The following is a 25,935-nucleotide window of genomic DNA, read 5'->3' as shown; positions in this document are numbered from 1 at the left end:
AATCTGTTTGACCTTATGCTCTTGGCTGAGTTTGACATCCAACAAATATCCGGGTAATTGAAGTCCCCCATTACTACTATCTCCCTTCCTTTTGCATGCTTGGCCATCTGTTCCAGGAAGGCATCATCTATGTCCTCCGTTTGGCTTGGGGATCTATAGTAAACTCCCACAATGAGGTCTCTGTTATTCTTCTCTCCCTTAATTTTGACCCAAATGCTCTCACTTTGGCTTTGAGGTTCTAAATCTTGGATCTCTTCACAGGTATACACATCCCTGACATATAACACCACTCCTCCTCCTTTCTTGTCTGGTATGTTTCTCTGAAATAGATTGTATCCCCCCATTATTACATTCCAATCGTGGGACTTATCCCACCAGGTTTCAGTGATGCCTATTATGTCATATTTAGTTTGCTGTACCAAGAGCTCAAGCTCATCTTGTTTATTTCCCATGCTTTGCGCATTAGTGTACAGACAATGAAGTCCATTAATCATTCCCCCGTGTCTCTTATTTAAGGATTTTTTCCTCCCATCACTAGGTCTGCGTGCTGTTTGCTCCATTTGGTCTATGACATTTGGATGATCATCTTCATCAATTGATAGACTCCTACCTTCAGGAGCACTGTCTCCCTCCCCCACATTAGTCAGTTTAAAGCCCTCCTGATGAGGTTTCTGAGATTTTTGGCAAAAACATTTCTCCCAACCGTTGTGAGGTGCAGCCCATCGCTTGCCAGAAGTCCATCTTCAAGAAACTGCAGTCCGTGATCTAAGAATCCAAACCGTTCCTGTTTACACCATTTGCGAAGCCAGTTGTTCACTTCCACTATTTTTCCCTCTCTCCCTGGGCCACCTCGTTCAACTGGGAGGACAGATGAGATGACAATTTGTGCATTTAGTTGCTTCAATTTCCTGCCGAGAGCCTCGTAGCCTCTTTTGATCTTCTGGAGGCTATTGCTTGCAGTGTCATTGGTTCCCACATGAACCAAGAGGAAGGGGTATTTGTCAGTCTTTTCTTCTTATCTCGTTTCCTGTAATCCCTAAAAGAAAAGCCTCTGGTTTCTTTACAAAACGTATATTTTAACATCTTTTTCAATTCATTATATATACTCTCCCAGAAACTTTTCACTTTCTTACAATCCCACCACATATGATAAAACGTTCCTTCTTTTTCTTTACATTTCCAACACTTATTACACGTCTTAAACATTTTTGCCAATTTTACTGGTGTTATATACCATCTATAAAACATTTTCATCACATTTTCCTTTAACGCCGTGCATGCAGTAAATTTTAAGTTTTCTTTCCATAGTTTTTCCCAATCATCAAATTGTATATTATAACCGAAATCTCTGGCCCATTGTATCATTACCGATTTCACTTTTTCATCTTGCGTATGCCATTCCAAAAATATCTTATACATTTTTGACAGAATTTTACAATCATTGTTTATTATGTCGATTTGAAACTTAGAATCTTTTTCTGCATAACCACTTTCTTTAAAATCTTTTTTAAACATTTCATTCAACCTGAAAATAATGCAACCAATCATAATCATATTCTTTAACTTGTTCATATGGTTTTAATTTCCATTTTCCTCCTTCTTTAATTATCAGTTCACCATATGTAATCCATTTACCTCTCATATTAATTTTCTTTACACTCATAACTTCTAACGGAGATAACCAGTGTGGAACTCTTGGTTCTAATAGGTTTTTATACCTATCCCATATTTCTATTAACGCACTCCGGAAGATGTGGTTCCCAAAGCCTTTGTGAATTTTCTTCTTCCCACACCATAAGTACGCGTGCCATCCAAATCTGTTATCAAAGCCTTCTAAGTCCAGTAACTCTTTATTTTCTAATTTTATCCATTCTTTCAACCAGCAAAGACATGCTGCTTCATAATATAACTTCAGGTCTGGCAGGGCAAAGCCTCCTCTTTCCTTCGCATCTGTTAGTAGCTTAAATTTAATTCTCGGCTTTTTGCCCTGCCAGATATACCTTGAGATCACTCTTTGCCACTCTTTAAAAATCGTTACCCCCTTTATTATGGGGATAGTCTGAAACAAAAATAACATCTTTGGAAGGACGCTCATCTTTATCGCAGAAATTCTGCCCCAAAAAGATAGTTTCATTCTACCCCACACCTCCAGATCTTTCCTTATTCCGTTCCAAACCGGTATGTAATTGTTCTGATACAAATCAATGTTTTTAGGAGTTAACCAAATTCCTAAATAGAATCATAGAATCATAGAATCATAGAGTTGGAAGAGACCACAAGGGCCATCGAGTCCAACCCATCGAGTCCAATATTTTACCTTTTTCACACCTCTATCTCTGTTTGTTGTTGCATTATTTCTTTTTTTTAAAAAAAAAATATTTATTACTTTTCCAACAATTTAAACACTACAAAAACAATACAATACAATACAAAAACACTACCTAACATTGACACATTAAACACATTGAACTAACAAAACAAAACAAAAACAGTAAAATAAATCAAACAATTTCATTATCCCATCTTTCATTCACTTTTTTCCACGACGTCCTCACACCTCCCTTTTTGTATTCCACTTCTGTTAATTGTTTCAGCAATTCCTTTCCATCTTCCTCGGTTTTCTATCCTATAATTATCTTAACACATTCTAACCTTATTTTTTCCTTTAATACTCTATTAATCTATTTATACTTAATTCCTTATATCATTTCTACTAAAGCCATATAACTTCATTCCAACATTTTTCTAACATTCATTAATTTTACAGTATTTCTGTAAATAGTCTTTAAACTTTTTCCAATCTTCTTCCACCAACTCTTCTCCCTGGTCTCAGATTCTGCCAGTCATTTCCGCCAATTCCATATAATCCATCAACTTCATCTGCCATTCTTCCCAGGTGGGTAAATCTTGTGTCTTCCAATACTTCGCGATTGTTGTTGCATTACTTCTATCATACTTTGCTCCATATTTTTTGTAATTATTTTAGTTTTCTTATTTAATTTGAACCCTGCCACTTTCCCAAATTGTTCAATCTCCTCTAATAGTTCTTTTACACTTTCTATTGGTTCTTCAATCGTTATTACCAGATCGTCTGCAAAGGCTTTAACTTTATATTCATTCTGGCCAACTGTTATCCCTTTTATTAATTTGTTTTGTCTAACTGCATTAAGAAAGACCTCCAGGACCATTATAAACAGCAATGGCGAAAGCAGACATCCTTGCCTAGTTCCTTTAGATATTTTAATATCTTCCGTAGTCACATTATTTACAATCAATTTAGCTCTCTGTTCTGTATATATTGCCTTTATCCCATTGAAAAACTCTTTTCCCACCTCCACATACTCCAGATTTTTCAACATAAAGTCCCATGCTATGTTGTCAAAGGCCTTTTCTGCATCCACAAACATAAGTATAGCTTGTTTCTCATTCCTGGCAGTCAGATATTCCAAAATATTAATTATGTTCCTTACATTATCCTTCATCTGTCTACCTGGAAGGAAACCTGCTTGATCCTTATGAATAGTTTCTAATAATATCTTTTTCATTCTTCTTGCTAAGATCCCTGCAAAAATTTTGTAGTCTGTATTCAGCAATGAAATAGGCCTATAGTTTTTAACTTGGGTTAAATCCGAGTCCTGTTTTGGGATAAGTGTAATGAATGCTTCTTTCCACGTTTCCGGGATGTCTCTTTCCTTTAAAATATTATTCATAACTTCTTTTAAAGGTATCATCAGAACATCTTTTAACTCTTTATAATAACCTGATGTAAATCCATCTGGCCCTGGGGCCTTTCCCCTCTATTAGGGCATTCAGTTGGTCTTTTTTATCTGCCGGGATCCTTTGCACCTTTTTCCCTTTTAAAAATCTCTCAATTTTCCTCATATTTTTCCTTTCTTTATTTTTATATGGTTGTCTGTAAAAGTCCAAGAATCCTTTTCTAATTTCTTTCGGATTATCTATCTCTTCGCCATTCACAATGATTCTGTTAATTGTGTTCTGCTCCTTTCTTTTTTTTATTTGCCACGCAAGCCATTTGCCTGATTTGTTAGCGAATTCAAAGTTTCTCTGTCTTAACTTTTTAATATTCCATTCCACTTCTTTGTTTATTATCATTGCAAATTGTGATTGCAAGGTCTTAATTTCTTGTTTTATTTTGGAGTTATTCGGTTTTCTAATAAATTTTTGTTCATTGTCCATTATCTGCTTTAAAATTTCCTTTCCCCCCTTTTCTCTGTTTTTATTCTTCAATGAATTCTGCTGGATAAAAAAACCTCGCATCACAGCCTTGCTTGCGTCCCATACTACGCTCATCTTTGTACCCTTGTTGCAATTCTCAACAAAGTATTCAGTTAGTTTCTTTTGTGCTTTTCCTACAATTTTCTGGTCATCCAAAAGATAACCCTTAATTTTCCATCTAAATGTTCTTTCTTCAAAGCCTTTTAGTTCCAATTTTATTGGATTATGATCTGAGATTACTTTAGATTGTATTTCAACTTGTAGTATTCTTGGAGTCAGTTCATTCGAAACCCATATTTGATCTATTCTTGACATTGACTGGTTCGATTCAGAAAACTATGTAAATTGTTTCTCCACTTGTGTTCCTTTGGTGGTGAGAGAGGTTGGGGTTGGCCTAGGGTGTAGTTGTTTGTTTGTGATTGGCTGTGGTGATCTTTGTTTTCGTGTGAGAGTGGGGTGGGTGGGTGTTTTGGATCAGGTTAGCCATATTGATTTGCATGCTGTTGGTGGATTATTGTCATTGTCTTGTTGGGCTGTGTATGTGATAAAGGGGAGCCATACCGGGGTGAAGGCGTCTTCTTCTGTTTGTCCCTGTGTCAGTTTCAGTTTATTGGTTAATTTTTCTAGTAGGGCTGTTTCCCATACTATTTGGTACCATTGGTCCAGGCTTACTCCTGACAAGTCTCTCCAGTGTCTGGTTATGGTGTTTCTGGCTGCTGAAAGTAGGTGGGTGTCAGGGGTTCAGGGACAGAGGCACAGGTGAGTTGGGAGACGGAGAGCGATGGGGAAGAATCCCAGGACAGTGAGGAAGAGGATGACAATGACTTGAGGTCTTCCATGAGTCTCTCAAGTGAATCGGAGGATTCCCAGAAGGGGGCGCCCCTGGTCAGGCCAAGGGGGGTCACAGGGGGGACTTGCCAGGAGCAGGGAAGCAGCAGGGAAACCCCGAGTGGGAGTGGGAGATCGGGGCCGGCTTCCCAGCAGGAACGGAGTGAAGAGGGTGGAGTTCCCAGTGTGGCACACGGAGCAGAGCAGGAAGGAGACAGGGGAAGGAGATCGGGGCAGGACGTCCTGCCGGAAGGGGCGGAGAGTAGTACAGGGAGTAGTGTGAGTGTCAAGAGGAAGGTCAGGGGTAGCGAACGCGCGCCAAGTTCAAATGTGGAGGCGCGCGAAAATGCAGAGAGCCCGGAGGAGGAGCCTGGCCCCAAAGCACGAAGGAGGGGGGAGCAGGCATCTGAGGAATCCGCTTCAGGGGAAAGCAGGAGGGAAGGAACCCAGGGGGGCAGAAAGACCCTGCGGAAAAGGAAAGACAGGAAGAGGTGGACCAGCACAAGCCTCTTAAACTGGTGTAGGGGCGGGACCGATTCAGAGGGGACTTCAAATGTCTAAGGCTAAGAGACGCGGGGCTGCACGCCTCGGTTGTGGAACCAATAATGAACTGCAATAAACATCCTTGTATATAAGAAGATCTTGGCGTTGGTCTTTTGTGAGCTGAGACCTGAGGCAGCCCCTGACAGTAAGTCCCCTCCCTAAAGTACGCAAAAATTTTTTTTGCAAAGCTCACGAAGTTTGGCAGCCATGAGTATGGAGGAGCAGATAGCTGATCTACGCAACACAGTCTCCCAGCTTACCACTGTGGTAGTGGTCTCCCAGAAGAAGGGGGAAGAGGCGGAGAAGCGGTGCCAAGATCTGCAAGCCAGGTGGGATCATGCATGCCAAGTGGGGTTCCCGGGGGCCAAATCTGCTGGAGTAGCCCTGGGCAGAAGGGGAGGCAACTTGGTAGCCCACTTCGATGGGAACCTGAAGCAGTACCCCAGTTTTCGAGCAGACGTAGAATATGCGTTGCATTTGCTTCGCGACGACTTTAAAGATGAGGAGGAGAAAGTGGGTTTCATTGTGTCCCACTTGCATGGGGAAGCGAGGGCTTGGCTGCGCAATCTGTGGCGCGAGGATTGCCCTGCTCGAAGGGACTCCGATGAATTTATCAAATGCATGGACGCTTGTTTCCAATCTACCGTGGATGTGGATGTAGCACGCCAAGAGATGCATGGTTTAAGGCAAGGCAAGGCTACAGTACGTCAGTATCATGCTCGCTTTTTCACCTTGCTGAATGTGCTGAGATGGGAGAAAGACTCTCTGGCAGTCAGAGACTTGTTTTGGGAGGGGCTCTCTGGCCCTGTGAAAGACGAACTGGCAAGGGGGGACCGGCCCAAAACCCTGGCAGAAATGGTGCAGCGGGCGCTCGCCATTGGAGTACGCCACGAAGAACGCCCTTGGCGCAATGAGGGGGGTAGCCAGCTTCACGCACCGTCTAGAGTGCCTCCTTTCCTTCCCAGAGATCCAGGACGTACGCGTCCCTCACCTCAGCTGCAGGCAGGGGAGGAACCAATGGAACTGGGGAGTGCAAAGGCTCTGTCAGCTGCCGGAGCCCCAGCATCCGGAACAGTCAAGAAGAAGCCTCCTAGAGGGAACAGGAAGTGTTACATCTGTGACAGTGGGATGCACATGGCCAAAGAGTGTCCCCAGAGGCTCCACAAGCACACTGCAGCCTTAGCAACAGTAACTGCAGCAGCACAACATGAAGAGCAGTTTCAGGGAAACGGCAATGCCTGGCTGGAAGCAGAGATGCTGGGGCACAGCCAGGCGAGTCAGTAAGGCAGTCCCCAGCGCTTTTGCAGCCCACAGACCCCCTGCCACCCAAGCCAGTGGTGCAGCTCACTGCAACTCTCCAGCTACCTAATGGACGCACCCTGGAAGTCCCCATTACAATTGACAGTGGGAGCAACGCAGACTTCGTGGGGGTGCAATTCGTCAAGCAGCATCGCATAGAGCTCCTACCAGCCACGCTGCCTTTGAACGTCGTCACGGTGGATGGCAGGAAGTTGCTGGGTGGGCAGGTGGTACAACAGACGCCACCCATGGTGATGCAGATTGGCAATCACCGAGAAGTCATCAGTTTCAACATCACCCGCCTGTCAGACACGCCTATAGTGTTAGGCATGAGTTGGCTGGATAGGCACAGCCCAACCATGGCGTGGTACCAGCGGCAGCTCACCTTCGGCTCGTCCTACTGCGCACAGCATTGCATCCAGACCGGTCAAGAGGAGGAGGGCCAAGAGGAAGGGCAGCAGCTGAGGCTCAGCATGGCGCAAGCAGTACCCCTCAAGTACAAGGGGTTTTTGGAGGTCTTCTGCGAGAAGGAGGCTGACCAGTTGCCACCCCACCGGCCCTACGACTGCGCAATTGACCTCTTGCCAGGGACAACGCTACCGACTGCGAAGCTGTATTCCATGTCCGAGGATGAGATGCAGGAGCTCAGGGAGTTCATAGATCACAACCTGCAGTGGGGATTCATCCGAGAATCAAAGGCAGTAGGGGGCAGTCCTGTGTTTTTCGTGAAGAAGAAGGACACGCCCCAAAAAAGGCTGATCGTAGACTATCGCTTCATAAACTCGAAGACAAAGCCTGCAGCCTTTCCCATGCCCAAGATTGACGACCTGCTCGGGACGGTGAGGAAAGGGAAGATCTTCACCAAGTTGGATCTCCGCGGCGCATACAATCTCATACGCGTGCGAGAGGGTGATGAGTGGAAGACGGCCATGTTCACGCCGTTGGGCACCTACGAATACAGAGTTATGCCGTTTGGTCTCCAAAATGGCTCCCACTTTTTCCAAGCTTTTATGCACCACGTGCTAGCGGGACTCCTCTACAAGAAGTGCGTATGTTTCCTCGACGACATTCTGATCTTCTCGGAATCGCCAGAGGCGCACGAGAGCGATGTTAAGGAGGTCCTGCAGAGGCTACGGGAGCACAGGCTCTACGCCAAGCTGGAGAAGTGCCAATTCGACGTGACGGAGGTGGATTTTCTGGGCTATAGGCTGTCCGACAGGGGACTAGCCATGGACAGCGCCAAGGTCCGCGCGGTGTTGGACTGGAAGAGCCTGCGAACTCAGAAGGAGGTCCAGAGGTTCGTCGGCTTCGCCAACTTTTACCGCAAGTTCATCAGGGGTTTCGCCAGGGAGACGGCAGCTATCACGGACACTCTCAGCTCCAAGAAGAAGAAGTTCACCTGGAGGGACCAGGCGGAGCAGTCCTTCAGGAGACTTAAGAGTCTCTTCGCGTCCGAAGAACAGCTGTTACACGTGAATCCCGGCAGGCCCATGCGGGTGGAAACTGACGCATCTGACAGAGCGGTGGGGGCCGTCCTCTTACAGGAAGACCCGCAGGGGAACTGGAGGCCCTGCGCTTTCTACTCCCGGAAGCTCAGCAAGTTGGAACAGAACTACACCATCTGGGACAGGGAGTTGCTGGCCATCCACGCAGCTTTCAAGGCATGGAGGCACTTCCTCATCGGAGCCAAGCACACCGTGCAGGTCCGCACGGACCACAAGAACCTAGAGTACTGGCGCACGGTGAAGCTACAGAGCCAGAGGCACATACGCTGGGCGGAGTTCTTTGCGGATTTCGATTTCAGGATAGAGTACATCCCAGGTGACAACAATGTCATAGCAGATGCGCTCTCCAGGAAACCGCAGTATCTCGAGGAGGCGGCACCGGTGGCAGCCAAGCACATTTTTGCACCGCAGGCGTGGGCGTGCGCTTCAGCCGCCGTGGACCTGGAGGCGGTGCGTCGCGCGTTGCAGGCGGATCCGTTTGCACAGTCCAAGATGGAAGAGGTGCGGAGAGGCACAGCGAAGGACGACGAGTTCCAAATACGCGACGGCCTGCTGACCCGTAAAGGCGCTCTCTACGTTCCGGGAGACGATCTCCGCGCGAAGGTTCTGCAGCAGTTGCACGACGTACCCAGCGCTGGCCACTTCGGCAAGGAAAAGACGACGGAATTAGTGGCCAGAGACTTTTGGTGGCCCCAGATGCGAGGGGAGGTCGCGGATTACGTCGCCAGGTGTTACACGTGCCAAAGGTCCAAGCCAGTGCACCAGAAGCCAGCGGGACTGCTGGAACCGTTGGAGACGCCACTGCAACCGTGGGAGAGGGTGGCGCTGGACTTTGTCACTGATCTGCCCAGTTCGCGAGGCAAGACGGCGGTACTTGTGGTTGTAGACCTGTTCACCAAGATGGCGCATTTCATTCCTTGCGCGAAGGTGGCGACAGCGGAGCAGACCGCCAAACTGTTCATCGACCACGTGTTCAAAGTGCATGGGCTGCCACGGTCTATTCTGTCCGACAGGGGGCGCCAGTTTGTTTCCAGTTTCTGGCAGAAGCTCCTAGGGATCCTGCACGTCAAAATCAACCTGTCGTCGGCGAGACATCCGCAGACCAACGGCCAAGCAGAGAGGGTCAACGCGATCATGCAGCAGTACCTGAGATGTTACGCCAATCAGCGACCCGCGGCTTGGGTGGATTACCTGCCGATGGCTGAGTTTGCCTACAACAACACGAAGCACGCGTCGACGGGGGTGACGCCGTTCTTCGCTAACAATGGAAGGCATCCCAGAACCTTCCCGGGGCTCGTAACGACGGGGGGGGGGGGCGCCACAGGAAGCCGACCATTTCACAGCCGAATTGCAAGAGGTCCACGACGAGCTACGGAGACATTTGGAGCTCGCCAAACAGGCCTATAAGGTGCAGGCAGACAGACACAGGAGGGAGGGGGAAGACATCCAGGTGGGAGACTGGGTATGGTTAGCGGCCCAAGCAGTGCCGGCCAAGTCGTTAGCTAAGAAGAAGCTAGGACACAGGCAACTAGGGCCGTACCAAGTTGAGGCCAGCATCAATCCCGTAGCGTTTCGACTGTCCCTCCCCGAAGGTTCCAGAATGCACCCGGTCTTTCATAGGTCGGTGCTCACCCCCTACAGGGCCCCACACAGATTTCAGGAGTCAGGGACGGCACCAGAACCAAGCGGAGAGTCGCCCAAGAGGGGGAGGTCACCTAGGGCCGAACCAATCAACGAGGTCACAGAGATTCTGGACTCGAGATGGGGGGAAGAGGGAGTAGAATATTTTCTCGCCAGAGAGGGCGCCCCGGCCAGCGCCAACAGTTGGGTGCCGGACTACGCTTTGGACGAACCCCTCCTCAAGGACGAGTTCCATGCCCTTTTCCCACACAGGCCCATGCCAGCACAGTTTTTCGACGATTGGCTTTTCACGCCCACACTTTCCGCCAGCACCTTCCGAGGGTTCTCCTCCGCAGAGGAGATGACGCCAGAGTCGAGCCCTCCAAGGGGATCGTGTTCGGGGTGGACACTGACCCTTCTTACTGGTGGGACGACCTACCAGAAGAGGACTGGCGCACGAGGTGGCGGATGGGGCCTTGGCAAGCAGACCCCACCCAGGCAACAGGGGGAGAGGAGGACATGAACATGTTGGGAGAGGACCATGGGTTCGAGCACACATACAATGAACTGGAAGCAGAGGAGATCGACGTCAACGACCTGTGTCCGGCAGCGACCTCCGCAACGACGGAGCCCCCAGAACCTGCGCCCGAGCAGCGGGAGGGGGGAAGGGGGGGCTTTGAGGGGGGGATGGATGTCAGGGGTTCAGGGACAGAGGCACAGGTGAGTTGGGAGACGGAGAGCGATGGGGAAGAATCCCAGGACAGTGAGGAAGAGGATGACAATGACTTGAGGTCTTCCATGAGTCTCTCAAGTGAATCGGAGGATTCCCAGAAGGGGGCGCCCCTGGTCAGGCCAAGGGGGGTCACAGGGGGGACTTGCCAGGAGCAGGGAAGCAGCAGGGAAACCCCGAGTGGGAGTGGGAGATCGGGGCCGGCTTCCCAGCAGGAACGGAGTGAAGAGGGTGGAGTTCCCAGTGTGGCACACGGAGCAGAGCAGGAAGGAGACAGGGGAAGGAGATCGGGGCAGGACGTCCTGCCGGAAGGGGCGGAGAGTAGTACAGGGAGTAGTGTGAGTGTCAAGAGGAAGGTCAGGGGTAGCGAACGCGCGCCAAGTTCAAATGTGGAGGCGCGCGAAAATGCAGAGAGCCCGGAGGAGGAGCCTGGCCCCAAAGCACGAAGGAGGGGGGAGCAGGCATCTGAGGAATCCGCTTCAGGGGAAAGCAGGAGGGAAGGAACCCAGGGGGGCAGAAAGACCCTGCGGAAAAGGAAAGACAGGAAGAGGTGGACCAGCACAAGCCTCTTAAACTGGTGTAGGGGCGGGACCGATTCAGAGGGGACTTCAAATGTCTAAGGCTAAGAGACGCGGGGCTGCACGCCTCGGTTGTGGAACCAATAATGAACTGCAATAAACATCCTTGTATATAAGAAGATCTTGGCGTTGGTCTTTTGTGAGCTGAGACCTGAGGCAGCCCCTGACAGTGGGTTATGAGTTCTTTGTCGTGTAAGTGGGCATTGTTGTCTTGGAAGATGTTTGGTAGGGCCAGTTCTGGGGTGATGTCTTGTTGTTGTTTAGTCGTTTAGTCGTGTCCGACTCTTCGTGACCCCATGGACCAGAGCACGCCAGGCACTCCTGTCTTCCACCACCTCTCGCAGTTTGGTCAGGCTCATGTTGGTAGCTTCAAGAACACTATCCAACCATCTCATCCTCTGTCGTCCCCTTCTCCTTGTGCCCTCCATCTTTCCCAACATCAGGGTCTTGATGTCTAATACTTGCTTAGTTATTTTACATATTTCTCGTATGGCTGTTGTCCAGAATAGTTGGATTTGGGGGCACTCCCACCACATGTGGAGGTATGTGCCTGTGGAGGTGCACCCTCTCCAGCATTTTGGTGAGGTTCCTGGGCATATTAGCGCTAGTTTTCTTGGTCTTAGGTACCACCTGTAGGTGAGTTTCAGAGTGAGTTCTTTTCGTTGATGTGGATTTAAAGGGGGGGTTTAGACCACATTCTGATCCATTGAGTGGGGTTAATCTCATAGCCTTTGTCATTCTCCCATTGTTTTTTTATTCCGTCTAGGGGGTTTGTGGGATTTTGGAGTAGTATTTTGTATATTGCGGATACCATCCCTTTACCGTTTCCCTTTGTTGCTAGGAGGAGGTTTTCAAAGGTTATCAGGGGCCTAGTTGCTGCTGATTTTATTGTTGGATTGTTTAAGAGGGCATGTAATTGGGGATGTGTTAACCAGGGCATTTGGGTGTCTTCTAGTTTGTCTTGTATTTCTTGTGTTGACAAAGGTTTGTTATTTTTACAGAAGTCTATTAGGCGATATAAGCCTTTGGTTTGCCAGGTTTTTATCTGGAGGTTTTGTGCTGCATGGTGGAATAATGGGTGGTAGGGCAGGGGGATTAGTGGGGATGGGGTTGGTATTTTCAATTATGTCCCTCTCTAGGTGTACCCATTGTTTTGTCTCATCTTCTAGTATATATGGGATTATATGGAGTATTTGGCTGGCAATGTAATATGCTTCTATGTTGGGGATTCCCCATCCTCCTTCTGAGGTGGGGAGGTCAGGTATTTGGGGCTTATTTTTGTTTTTTTTATGTGAGAAGATAAAAGAGTGTAGTTTTCTCTGCCCTCTGCGGAGTTGTGTTGGGGGAATCCAGATTGGGAGGGTTTGGAATAGGTAGGTTAGTTTTGGGAGGGTATCATTTTGATCATAGCAAAGTTTTATTAATTGACCTCAGTGTTGCCCATATTGTGTTTCCTTTGCACTGAAATGAACAGGGTGGAATAATGTAATTAAAATACTGCCAAAGCAGACAGCGAGATGAAAAACAGGGTGTTTGATTTTTGGAAGCCGAACTGCAGCAGGATGGAAACAGAGGCGCGAGCCACAGACACGGAAATTGAAGAAGAAGAAGAGTTTGGATTTGATATCCCGCTTTATCACTACCCGAAGGAGTCTCAAAGCGGCTAACATTCTCCTTTCCCTTCCTCCCCCACAACAAACACTCTATGAGGTGAGTGGGGCTGAGAGACTTCAGAGAAGTGTGACTGGCCCAAGGTCACCCAGCAGCTGCATGTGGAGGAGCGGGGAAGCGAACCCGGTTCCCCAGATTACGAGACTACCGCTCTTAACCACTACACCACACTGGCTCTTCTTACTTCCCACACAATGCCTTCTTACTTCCCAGAAAGAAGCTAATTCTAAGTCCGAAGAGAATGTTTTAATTTAGAAGAAACCCGCTCCCCCTGCCTCCGTTTTGAGCCTTACGTTTTCCATCTCAATTCCACATTCCTCAAGGAAGGACCTTAGGAGCTTTCCTGCAGCCTGAGAGACGGCTCTGTCTTCCACTGTCAGGTTGTCAATCGCCTTCAACACGACTTCATTGATCTGGCTGGGCGTGAGGTGCTCCCCAAAAGCCTGGCACAAAGAAGAAAGAAGAGGGAGTTTTCTTCTGCTCCACACTCTGACCACGTTTCAGTAGTCCAAGGGTGCCTTCACAAACCAAGTGAAAGACATCTCCACTCTGCCTTGAGAGGGTTGAACTAAGTGACCCCCGCATCCCTTCCAACTCTACAATTCGGTGATTCTATTTATGTGTTTATTTAAGTAGCTGAAAGATTTTACAACAAACAAAACTAAAAGTCAGGTGACGCCTTGCTATTTTCGATCCACATCTTAAATTGGTTATGACATTGGAACATGAAGAGGTTCAATCTAAAATCAGACTAGAAAATTTTAAAAAAATTCTCGCAGGAACAGAGAGGGTGAATAATAGTGGCTATCCGTTATATAACCAATGCCAAACAGACTGGGTGGGAACCTGCCGGCTGTGTGTTTAGTTCTTAATATACAACAAAAACACCCACCACAAGGTTGGCATAGTTCATTGGCTTGGCAGTGCCTCGTGAAAGATGCACCGAATGAGTCAACTTTTCCTATTCTTTTTCCGCCCTGAGGAGCCCATGCATGGTTCTCTCTCCTCCCCGTTTTAGTCTCATGAGGTAGGTTAGACTGAGAGACTGTGACTGACTTGTGAGTTTCAGGGCTGAGTGGGGATCTGAACCCTAGGTCTCCCAGCACCTGGTAGAATTTCAATAAGTAGAATTCTGCATGCAGTTTAGGCTACCGGGCACTTGTCTTTGAGCAATTGATTCTAATACAATGCATTTCTGAATGTTATTTACACTAATAGCTCGCGCATGTATTTTTTTGCACACTGTTTGGCATTGCGAAATTCAAGGACATGTGAATTTCAAAGGCAGGTTGTGTTTCAGTTCTCCTATTGTTTCTGAAAGCCTCGATTTGATAGTTTGGCTTCCAGTGTGAACTGCTCTGAATCTCTCCCTCATCCCTAGAAGGCGTGGGCTGCCTGAGGGCAGGCTGAAGTTAGTGGGGCAGGGCCCCATTGGCCCGAATGAGCAAATCTTTGCTAACTGGGAGTGGCTGCGGTCTTAGCAATAAAGAGTACAAAAAGCCACCCCTACCTTGGCCACTTTTACGATGTTGTAGTGGAAGAGGGAGGGCCCAGGGATGAAAAAGTCTTCTCGGACCCATCTGACCATCTTGCCTTTCTTATTTTTATTCCCCCTCTTCTCCAGTTCCTTACCTAAGCAGGGTCGGGTTTTGGAATATGCATGCAAAAGAAACCAGCATTAGTTCTCCCTGCTCAAAACCTCCAGTTTTCCCACTGGGACCAACAAAAACAATTATCGATTTCACCTCAAAAATTATAATTCAGAACTGGGAAAAAGGTTCAGAAGGGGGCAACCAAAAGGACTGGGGTGCTTGTGGAGCTGGTTGCAGCATTTGGGGGGGGGGGGGTTCCGTTTAGAAAAATGGCGAGGAAGAGGAGACACAATGTATGGCATGGAGAAAGTGGAGAGAGAAAGCTTTCTCTCTCACCGTCAGAACATGAGAACAACTGGACCTCCAATGAAACTGAAGTTTCAGGATGGTCCTTCTTCTTGCAGTGCACAGCTAAACTCTGGAACTCCCTGCCACAGGAGGCACTGATGGCCATGGACCAAGATGGCTTTCAAAGAAGATGAGGCAAATTCATGGAAGAGAAGGCTACCCATGGCTATTAGCCAGGATGGCTATGCTCTGCCTCCATGGTCAGAGGCAGCAAAGTACAGGAGTAGAAAGAGCTTGAATTCTGCTTGCTGGATTCCCACAGGCATCTGGTCAACCCCTGTGGGAACAGGATGCTGGACTGGGCTGGGCCAGAAGGCTTTTCTGATGTTCTTCAGCAGTGAATCCCTCCCCCAAGACTGCCCTCTCGTCTCTGGCCAACAGGGTGTTGGCGTTAGGCCAGTGCTGGCACGAATTCTGGCCCTCCTGAACTCCCTGATCAACCCCAGCAGCAGCCAGCATGGGCAACACTCAGGGATGATGGGGGTTGGAGCAGCCTCTGGAGGGCTACAGACCTCCCACCCTGCGGCTTACAAGAAACAAGCCATTTCCCAGCATCGCCCTCACCCATTTTGGCTATCATGATGTAATGGAGATGGTATAACGCCTCCGCTGACTGCAGGCCAATCTCCTTCACATTGTCTGTGAGGTGAAGGGACAAGAGCGCCACCAGCTGCCCAAGAAGGGGGAAATCCTGGGATACCTAGGAGGTGGAGAGAGAGAGATGCACAGTCAGCCCTCGTCCCACAGAGCCCAGCAAGAGAAAACCATCTGGCATGCTTTCAGTCGGCAAAGGTGGCAGAGGGGCGCAGGGCAAGAGAGCTGTGCTTAGGTGGCCCACCCTAGGCTTGCCCCAGGGCTTTTTCCCCAGCCAGAACTCACTGGAACTCAGTTCTGGCTGTTGAATGGTTGAATGTTGAATGGCTGTGTCAGCATTTGGGTGTAGTATATAAGGAGCAGCACCTAGCTCTCCCATTACCCTGGGGGATGGGTTGGTGGTTGGGTCTGGTTTGTTGTTGATCTGTCCTGGAGTGTCAACACAAGGGGGCTTGTGAAGAAGGCGCAGCAGAGACTGTGCTTTTTGAGAATTCTAAGGAAAAACCATCTTCCGCAGAAACTGCTGCTTGCCTTCTATCACTGTGCCATTGAGAGTGTGCTCACTTATGGCTTATGTGTGTGGTACGGAAGCTGTACTACCCGGGACATGTTGGGGTTGTGCAGAGTTGTTAAGGCAGCAGAGAGCATTGTTGGCTGCCCACTCTCCACCTTAGAGCAGATTTATGCCACAAGGTGCCATAGGAAGGCACTGGACATAGTAAAAGATCCATCGCATCCTGGTCACTGTCTCTTCGAGCTCCTGCCGTCGGGACAGAGATACAGGACAATGAAGACAAGAACGAGCCGTCTTAAGAACAGCTTCTTCTCCAGAGCGATCTCGGCCCTGAATGGGAAGCCTGGACTTTGAAAGTCATCTAATCTTCCTTGCTGTATTATACTGTATTGTTTTAATTAGTGTTTTTATAGTTGTTTTGATTTTGTGTGGAGTGCCCTACCTGGGTGGATGGAGCAGCCAAGTAATTTCGTTGTCCCCGAGAGGGGGCAATGACAATAAAGATATTATTATTGTTGTTGTTGTTGTTGTTGTTGTTGTTGTTGTTGATGATGATGATGTATTTAGTGTATAAGGAGTTTTTGTTTTTGTTATTAAAACCTTGTTTAAGTTATTTTTTAGTCCCTTTTTAATGCATGGTCTCCCCAGCAAGCTCTCTGCAGTGCTACTATACTGCAAATAGCTAACATCTTTGGTTATGGGCCCAGCTGCTGAGTGGATGACTGCATATTTTTGGACTCTGAGAAAGGTTTGAAAACTCCTTCTCCTGTTAGTGTAGTTTCTGTGGGTCTGGAAGAGTTCCAGAATGGTTGACCGGGTTCCAGAAGCCGAGAAGGCTCTGGTGTTCCCACAGCTAACAGATGAGAACTATAGTTTATGGTCTTTTCGGGTGGAGGCGCTTTTGACCTCTAGAGAAGTATGGACCTATGGACTTCCGGGTTAGCGCAATCGGCTAATGGCGGATTCCCTCCGAGCTCCGGAGGGAATCTGCTCGACAGGGGTCGGGTCTTGCCGCGCCGGCGACACGGGGACCCTTAAAAACCACAGGCGCAGATGCCCGTGGACATGGTGACTCAGCGGGCACCATTAGCGCCCTCCCGACCCGCGAATGAGCCTTTTTAAAGGCTACGGAACGGGGGATGGGGAGTGGCGTGGTGCTGTGAGTCTACTGCTTCCCCTGCCGAGCGAAGCCGCATGCCATTTGTCGGAGAGCGCTGACTTCTTCCTTTAAAAAAATTGGACTCAAAATCAAGAACAACAACCCGTGAGTATTTTGGAAATTGGACTAAAATTATTCTTTTTTTGTGGATCTGGCACGAGCGGGGGAGGTGCAAAAAGGAAGTCCGTCTCCCCCCCATTGTAAACAGTTTAAAGCAAGGATTTGCCAACTAAGGTTGAGAGAAGAGCTGTTTTTTTTCCTGATTGGATAAAAGTTATTAATTTCCACGGATTTAAAAGTCTAAGTTACTGTGCTGGAGGACAAGAGTTTATTTGCTTTGATTAAGTGCCACTTTTCCCGAGACCGGGAGTAACCCGTGAAAGGAGCCTGCTGAGGGTTTACAGAAGATTTTGACAGCTGTCAAATTAGCTGTCAAAGTCGGAAAAAACTGAAAGTTTTGGTTTAGCCGGTCATATCGTTACAAGGTATTGAAAGTAAAGAAAGATTGGCACGCTTATACCAAAAAATGAGGCTGAAAAGTCACAACTCAAGAACTTCCGCCCCATATCCCTACTTAATGTGGATTACAAAATTTTTGCTGACATTTTGGCTAATAGATTGAAGAAGGTCTTAGTTGAATTGATACATAAAGACCAAGCTGGCTTTCTCCCAGGCAGATATATGTCAAATAACACGAGGAACTTGATTGATATTCTGGAGAAGTTACAAGTTAACATTAATACAAAAGCTGTTTTGATTTTTATTGATGCGGAGAAAGCCTTTGACAATATTTCCTGGACTTTTATGAGGAAAAATCTGCAAGGGATGGGGGTGGGAGAAAGGTTTGGAAATGGTATAGGTGCGATTTATTCGGAACAAAAGGCGAAATTAATAGTGAACAATGCAGTTACAGAAGAAGTTAAGATAGAGAAAGGGACACGACAAGGCTGCCCAATTTCCCCTCTGCTTTTTATTTCGGTCCTGGAGGTGTTGCTGAACATGATTAGAAGGGACCAACAAATTAAGGGTATTCAGGTCGGAGCTAAACATTACAAATTGAAGGCATATGCAGATGACCTAGTTTTGACATTGCAGGAGCCGATCCCTAGTACTAAAAGAGCTTTGGAAATAATACAAGAATTTGGTCAGGTGGCAGGTTTTAAACTGAATAAATCAAAAACTATGGTCTTGGAGAAGAATCTGACAGTGATGGAGAAGGAGGGGTTTCAGGGAGAAACGGGTTTGTTATTGGTGAAAAAAGTGAAATACTTAGGGGTGAATATGACTGCTAACAATGTTAACCTATTTAAAGACAATTACGAGAAGTGCTGGTCAGAAGTGAAAAAAGATCTTGAAATTTGGACAAATCTGAAGCTTTCCTTACTGGGTAGAATTGCAGTTATCAAAATGAATGTATTGCCAAGAATGTTGTTTTTGTTCCAGACTTTACAAATTATTGATAAGATGGACTGCTTCAAGAAGTGGCAAAAGGAAATATCTAGATTTGTCTGGCAGGGCAAAAAGCCCAGAATAAAATATAAAATCCTTACCGATACTAAGAACAGAGGGGGGTTTGCCCTGCCGGACTTTAAGTTATATTATGAAGCAGCAGCTTTCTGCTGGCTGAAGGAATGGCTACTTTTAGAGAATACAGACATTCTGGACCTAGAAGGTTTTAATAATGTTTTTGGGTGGCATGCGTATTTATGGTATGACAAGGTCAAAGCTCACAAAGGTTTTAGAAACCATATTGTCAGGAAAGCATTATTTAATGTCTGGACAAGATATAAAGATTGGTTGGAAAATAAGACCCCTAGGTGGCTGTCGCCAATGGAGGCTAAAGCTCTGAAAAAGCTTAATATGCAATCTAAATGGCCTAGATATTCGGAAATTTTGGAACAAGAAGGAGATAGATTGAAATTGCAGAGTTATGAGAAACTCAAGAACAAGGTACAGGACTGGTTACATTACCTGCAGATAAGAGAGGCCTATAATTTGGACAGGAAAAATGGTTTCCAGGTGGAAAAGTCAAAGTTAGAAACTGAACTGTTAGAACCCAATGCTAAGACATTGTCGAAAATGTATGATTTGCTGTTGAAATGGAACACTGAGGATGAGACGGTTAAGTCGGCTATGATAAAATGGGCACAAGACATTGGTCATAATATTATGTTTGCTGACTGGGAACGGTTGTGGACCACCGGCATGAAATTTACGGCATGTAATGCCTTAAGAGAAAATATTATGAAAATGATGTATAGGTGGTACATGACACCAGTCAAGCTTGCCAAGATTTATCATTTGCCCGACAATAAGTGTTGGAAATGTAAAGAGACTGAAGGTACATTCTTTCACCTTTGGTGGACGTGCCCAAGGATTAAGGTATTCTGGGAAATGATCTATAATGAACTGAAAAAGGTATTTAAATATACCTTCTTGAAGAAACCAGAGGCCTTTCTCCTGGGCATTGTCGGCCAATTGGTGCCAAAGAAGGATAGAACCTTTTTTATGTATGCTACAGCAGCAGCAAGAATACTCATTGCAAAGCATTGGAAGACGCAAGACCTACCCACCTTGGAAGAATGGCAGATGCAAGTAATAGACTATATGGAACTGGCAGAGATGACCGGCAGAATCCGAGATCAAGGAGAAGAGCAGGTGGAAGAGGACTGGAAGAAGTTTAAGATTTATCTACAAAGACATTGCAAAATCAATGAGTGTTAAGGGCTTTGAAAATGTAATGAAGGGGTTCTTGCGACTAAGATGAGTAGAACGTAATGGGAAGGAGGAAAGTTGAATATAGGCAATTGATGATTTGCTGAATTAGTTTTTAAAAATAAGAATACAAGAAGGGAAGGTGGGTGGAAGCAAAGAAAATAAGGTATTGAAAGCTACAATGTAAGAAAAAGTATCTTTTTAGTGTTATTTTTATATTTTACTTTCTTTTTCTTTTTCTTTTTGGTCTTTTCTTGTTTTTGATGTTTGTTATATGAATTGTTGTTGTTGTTGTTGTTTGTTGTTTTTTTCTGTTGAATGTTTGTTTGATGTTGTTAATGTTTGAAAATTTGAATAAATATTATTATAAAAAAAAAAGAAAGTAAAGAAAGATTGATACAAATAAATTTGACTTTTGGATTGGAAGTGAAAGGAATACTAAGTAACCAGAATCCCTCTAGAGGGGATTCACGGATATTACAAGAATGGAAATAGGTCGGAAAATTCTGGCAGATCTGGATGAGGTCGTCTTTCTCATGGGAAAGCTGCGAAAGATGTATGAGCAAGGCCATGTTTTGTCTACAAGTCCTACAAAACCGAGGTCAACAGTAAATATACCTTCTGAGCTGGAAAAGGACTTGATGTTCAAAACACAGGCAGCTGGACAAGAAAAGAAACCAAAGACTGAAGAGGAGGAAAAGATACTTGCTGAACAGGAGGAGCAGAAAGGAGGGGCGGCCGAAATGTCACAGAAGGTAAACGAGAGCCGGAGGCCTGTCAAGATGGCTACAAGCTCGACCAAGGTGGAAGCTGGAGTCTTTGGGATATTTGGATTTAAGAAACAGAGCTTGAGCTCCACCTTTAAACAAGTAGGCTTGGCTGGAAGGATCATGGACATTATAGAGAGAGTGCCCCTTCGAGTTTGGGTGTCAATCATAAGGGACTTTCAAAGAAGCCGGCTGAAAGGGACTGAGAGAGATTTGAGAGCCTCGGACATAAGGTCACCAGGCTAAATAGATGGACTAAATGGACTATGGTTTGGGATTGAAACCGGGGAGAGAAGGGTGGGGTTTGGAAATCCAAAGGGGGCCTGATCTTTTTTATGCTGTGTCAAATTTCATGTTGTTTATCATTATAAGAATGGGGAATTCGTGGAAGGGAAATAGGGTCAACCTTAGAAAAAGTTTTTTACATATGATTAAGGTATATAAATTAAAAGTTGATTTATAAACTGAACTAAATATAATAATGAATTAAGGGTTAAAATCTAATACAAATAAACACATTAACAAATTAAGGTTAAGACATTAGGGATAAAAACTTGTTGAACAAATAATTGGATCTGGAATAAAAGAAGGGGAGGTGAGGGGAAGTTGTGAAAAGAAGTTATTGAAAATGAGATTTTAAAGGTGGAATTTTTTGTGTTTTTCTTTGTCTTTTTGTTTTGTTTTTTGTACCTTTTGAAACTTTAATAAATATTACTTTTTAAAAAAAGAGAAGTATGGACCTATGTAACTGATGACCCTCCTGACTCTGTAACTAATGCTTGGTTGAAAGGAGATGCAAAAGCCAGGGCAATAATTAATTTGGCAGTTAGCAACCAGCAAGTAGTCTATATAAGAAATAAGAAAACTGCCAAAGAAATGTGGGACAGTCTGCAGCAGTGCATATTAGAAAAGAGTCAGCGTCTGCATTGATGTTTTTCAAGCAGCTGTACCAGACCAAGTTGCAGCCTGGTGGTGATTTGGCAGCACACTTGAGACGTCTGGAGGCAATACGCTGCAAATTAATTCAAAGGGACATGGAGATACCTGATATTCAGTATGTTTTTATCATTCTTTGTTCCCTTAATGAGGACTTTGATGGTGTAGCTAGCCAGATATCTGCCATTCCACCAGCACAATTAACTGTGGAAGGGGTAATGGCAAGATTAATGGGCGAGTTGGATAGAAGGGAGGCTTGTGCCATAAGCACTCCTATTTCCAGAAACAATGAGAAACGCCATATGCAAACTTGTGGTGATACGACTGCATTTAAAGCTGCAAAGCATTATTGGTTCTGCAATAAGCAGGGACATTTTGCAAAAGGACTGCAGATCCAAAAGAAAGCAAAGTACTCCCAAGTCTGTTTCTGTTCATCAGTCACGGTCGTCAGCCCAGAAGCCGACACCGTACCATAAAGACAGAAACGAGCCGCGAGCTTTTCATGCTCGGACTACAGATCGTAAAAGAATTAAAGGTGCCAAGTGGAAATCTTTTATTGTGGACTCAGGAGCATCTGAGCACATTTGCAACGATCGAAGCTTGTTTATTTCTTTTGAATAGGAAATTCGTAATGTACATTTAGCCAATTCACAAGTCTTGCAGTCGCTTGGCAGGGGTACTATTAAATTTGACTCTTTAAACATTACGATAGCGAACTGCATTTACTGCCCGTCAGTGGACAATTTATTGTCAGTAAGATGTTTTGCTCATCAAGGCATAACTGTGTGTTTCTTAAAGTCAATGTGTGAGTTTTTCGATGGGAACAAACGTCTATTGTATGCCCGGGAATCTGATGGTTTATATAGACTGTATTTTCGCACCTACTCCCAATTGCCTATAAATTGCAGAGCAGCACAGTCAAGCCAGGGGTTGAGGAATGTAAGGCCACATTCTGGGTGTGCCCATGAAGCACACAGAATTCTGGGACATCTGAATTTTGCTGATGTAACTAAGACAAAGAATATTATTAATGGCCTAAACTTAAAACCATGTAAATTCTTTACGCAATGTCTATCCTGTTGCAAGAATAACATTAAGGTTGCACTCAAGGGTAGGTGCTCAGATAGGAAAGTAACTGAGCCATTTGAGCGTGTACATTGTGATTTAGTTGGGCCACTCCCACCATCATTAGGAGGTTCTAAGTACTGGCTTACCCTGATAGACCAGTATACTAGATATTATTGGACTTATGCAATAGCTGAGAAGTCCCAAGCATTTGAGAAGTACAGAGCTTTTTGCGACTGGGTAAAAACGCATTTTAACAAACCAATTAAGAACCTGTTTACTGACCGGGGCGGGGAATTTGTTTCTGGGGATTTTGAGAATTTCCTGGAAGCGCAGGGGACTACTCATGAGTTATCTTGCCCCCGAAGTCCCTGGCAAAATGGGCTTGTTGAAGTTGTGCAGCGTGACCTGCAGGCAGGGGTTAAAACTTATCTGCACAATGCTAATCTGCCCAAAGTCTTTTGGGCTGAAGCGCTCAATGCCTTTTGTTACGTTAGAAATCGCAGTTATCATTCTGGTTTAGATGTCACCCCTGTTGGGATACTGCCAGGGAGACAAAGGCCATCATGCCCCCATGTCGACTCTGGACGATCCATCAACCTCCCGTAGGAACGCAGTATCAGTCAATTAGCGACACAAGCCTCAGAAACAGCTTTCCACATTCCAAGGACTTGTGCACGCCCTTTGCAGAGTTCGCACAACAAAAGATGCACTCAGGAGAGCATTATTTACAACTTTATTCAGCATTGGTCAGAACAAAGAAAAAACATGACTGCTTGCCTGCGTGTTCAGGCACAGAGAGAGAAACAAAAGCTATATACAAAACATAAACTTCCTGTGAGCCAGAAGTACACAGACTGTGACTCAAACAACAGCCTGCTCCCTGTTTAAGGTGGAACGGAAATATCCTAACATCCTCCCCCTTTCCGTGTAACCTGTAGTACCTGTGGTTCAACCCAATTGCAACCTCTGTACGTAATCCTTAAGTTGTTCTCTGTTAACAACCTTAGACAACAGATCAGCAGGAATTTCATTTCCTGGCATGTAGGACACCTGAATGAGTCCTTTCTGAATACACTCTCTTGCACGATGTAGCTTAATCTGCAAGTACTTGGTTCTTTGCTTGCAACTCTCTGGGTTCAGCAAAGCCAAACAGGATCTATTGTCTTGATACACTTGTATAGGACATTTCACAGAAACTCTGATGTCCTGAAACAGTTGTATCAACCATTCACAATCCATGAGTGAAAATGACAAAGCATTGAGTTCTGCTTCACAGGAACTTAGGCTTACTGTCATCTGCTTTTTGCACAACCAAACAGACAGTGGTTGTACATGTAGCATACTCCAGAAGTGCTTGTACCATCCGTGGTGTCACTTCCATAACTAGCATCTGCAAAGATTTCAAGACCTTCAGTCTTCTGACTGGTGAACCTCAGCCTGTAGTGCAAAGTCTGTTTCAAATAGCGGCCTATGTGCTTCAGAGCTTTCCAATCCTGAACAGTAGGATTGTTAGCATGTCTGCTAAGCAGGTTAGTGCTTACAGCTATGTTGTGGGATGTAAACACAGGAGCAGTCAATGACAACATTCCTAGAGTGTACATGTTAGAACATGGGGAGGGATGTCAGTGTAGCAAGCAGGTAAACTTCCTGGGGACGGACTTCCTCCGCATGTGACCAGAGGTGGGTGTGGCCTCACCTGTGCAGGTAAATGATAAAGGCACAGGGCAGCCAGCCATTTTCTCTCTCTGCCATCTTCCTTCGATGAGGAAACATCCAAGGATGCCCTCTTGGCTCTCAGCCAAGAGAGGACGGGACTATCTTACTACAAAATAGATTCTGAGTGTATTTTACCTTTTTAAGCTGTCTGCCTTCTGGGATCATGTTGTGAACAGAACGTGAGTAAACTCTTTTATAAAGACTGTGTCGTGTCTTGTATTTTAAGAGGGAATAAAAGGGGAAATTACGAGAGTAATTATTATAGAGGTTCTAGCGAACCTGTGCAAGCGTTACCGTTGCGAACTTATTTTTTTTTTGTAATAATATTTTTTATTGCTTTTTTTCCAAGGTCCGATACTTCATCAATAACACAGCAAAAGCGATTTTACAGAAAGAAAGAAAAAGTTTAAAAAGAGAAAGAAAATTCACATTTCCAGATCATTTTTCATAATCTACTGGACTTCCCCACATCTTCCACCCCTGCATTCTTCACAATAAAGAAAAATAAACAGCAAATTGATACCTTGTTTCATGCGTATTTGTGCTTTCACCTAATTATATACTCTAAAATTTAGACTTTTCACTGTCATAACTTAATTTCCACCATTTTCAAATCTCAATACTGAAGCATGTTTTCCCCAAAACTTAGCAAATTCTCAACATTCATATAGCTTATAATGTTTTTGTAGATAGTCCTTAAATTTTTTCCAATCCTCTTCCACTGCCTCTTCTCCCAGGTCTCGGATTCTGCCGGTCATTTCGGCTAATTCCATATAGTCCATCAGTTGCGTATGCCACTCTTCCAGCGTGGGTAGCTCCTGTGCCTTCCAATATTTGGCTATAAGGATTCTTGCTGCTGTAGTTGCATATAAAAAGAAGGTTCTATCCTTCTTTGACACTCTCTGGCCCACAATGCCCAGGAGGAAGGCCTCTGGTTTCTTGTGAAAGGTATACTTAAATACCTTTTTCAACTCATTATAAATCATTTCCCAAAAGGCCTTCACCCTCGGGCATGTCCACCAGAGGTGAAAGAATGTTCCTTCAGCCTCCTTACATTTCCAACATTTATTGTCAGACAGATGATATATCTTTGCAAGTTTGACTGGGGTCATGTACCACCTGTATATCATTTTCATAATGTTTTCTTTCAAGGCATTACATGCCGTGAATTTCATACCGGTGGTCCATAACCTTTCCCAGTCTTCAAACATAATGTTGTACCCAATGTCTTGTGCCCATTTTATCATGGCTGATTTAACTATCTCATCTTGAGTGTTCCATTTGAGCAACAAGTTGTACATTCTTGAAAGCACTTTCGTCTTAGGTTCAAGTAGTTCTGTCTCTAATTTCGATTTTTCCACCTGGAAACCAATTTTTTTGTCCTTTTTAAAAATCTCTTGAATTTGGGCATAGTGGAACCAGTCTCGCACCTTGCCTTTCAATTTTTCAAAACTCTGCAACCTCCAATTATCTCCAACTCTTTCTATTATCTCACAGTATTTTGCCCAGCCACCCT

General features: G+C 45.5%; 1 protein-coding gene across 1 annotated transcript in view; it reads right to left on the bottom strand.

The window, feature by feature from the left end:
- Positions 1 to 5,841: 5,841 nt before the first annotated feature.
- LOC114590332 (maestro heat-like repeat family member 5) overlaps positions 5,842 to 25,935 on the bottom strand; it is a 42,567-nt gene continuing 22,473 nt past the window's right edge. The window contains exons 11-14 of the mRNA XM_077935638.1: positions 15,515 to 15,650; positions 14,521 to 14,642; positions 13,304 to 13,453; positions 5,842 to 6,036 (exon numbers count right to left, since the gene is read on the bottom strand). Of these exons, the coding sequence (XP_077791764.1) occupies positions 5,842 to 6,036; positions 13,304 to 13,453; positions 14,521 to 14,642; positions 15,515 to 15,650 (603 nt within the window). The remainder of the gene's footprint in view (positions 6,037 to 13,303; positions 13,454 to 14,520; positions 14,643 to 15,514; positions 15,651 to 25,935) is intronic.

The sequence above is a fragment of the Podarcis muralis genome, chromosome 10 (genome assembly GCF_964188315.1).
Source record: "Podarcis muralis chromosome 10, rPodMur119.hap1.1, whole genome shotgun sequence".
Taxonomy (NCBI): Eukaryota; Metazoa; Chordata; class Lepidosauria; order Squamata; family Lacertidae; genus Podarcis; species Podarcis muralis.
The sequence above is the reverse complement of the archived record's forward strand: the minus strand, read 5'-3'. Positions and strand labels throughout refer to the sequence as shown.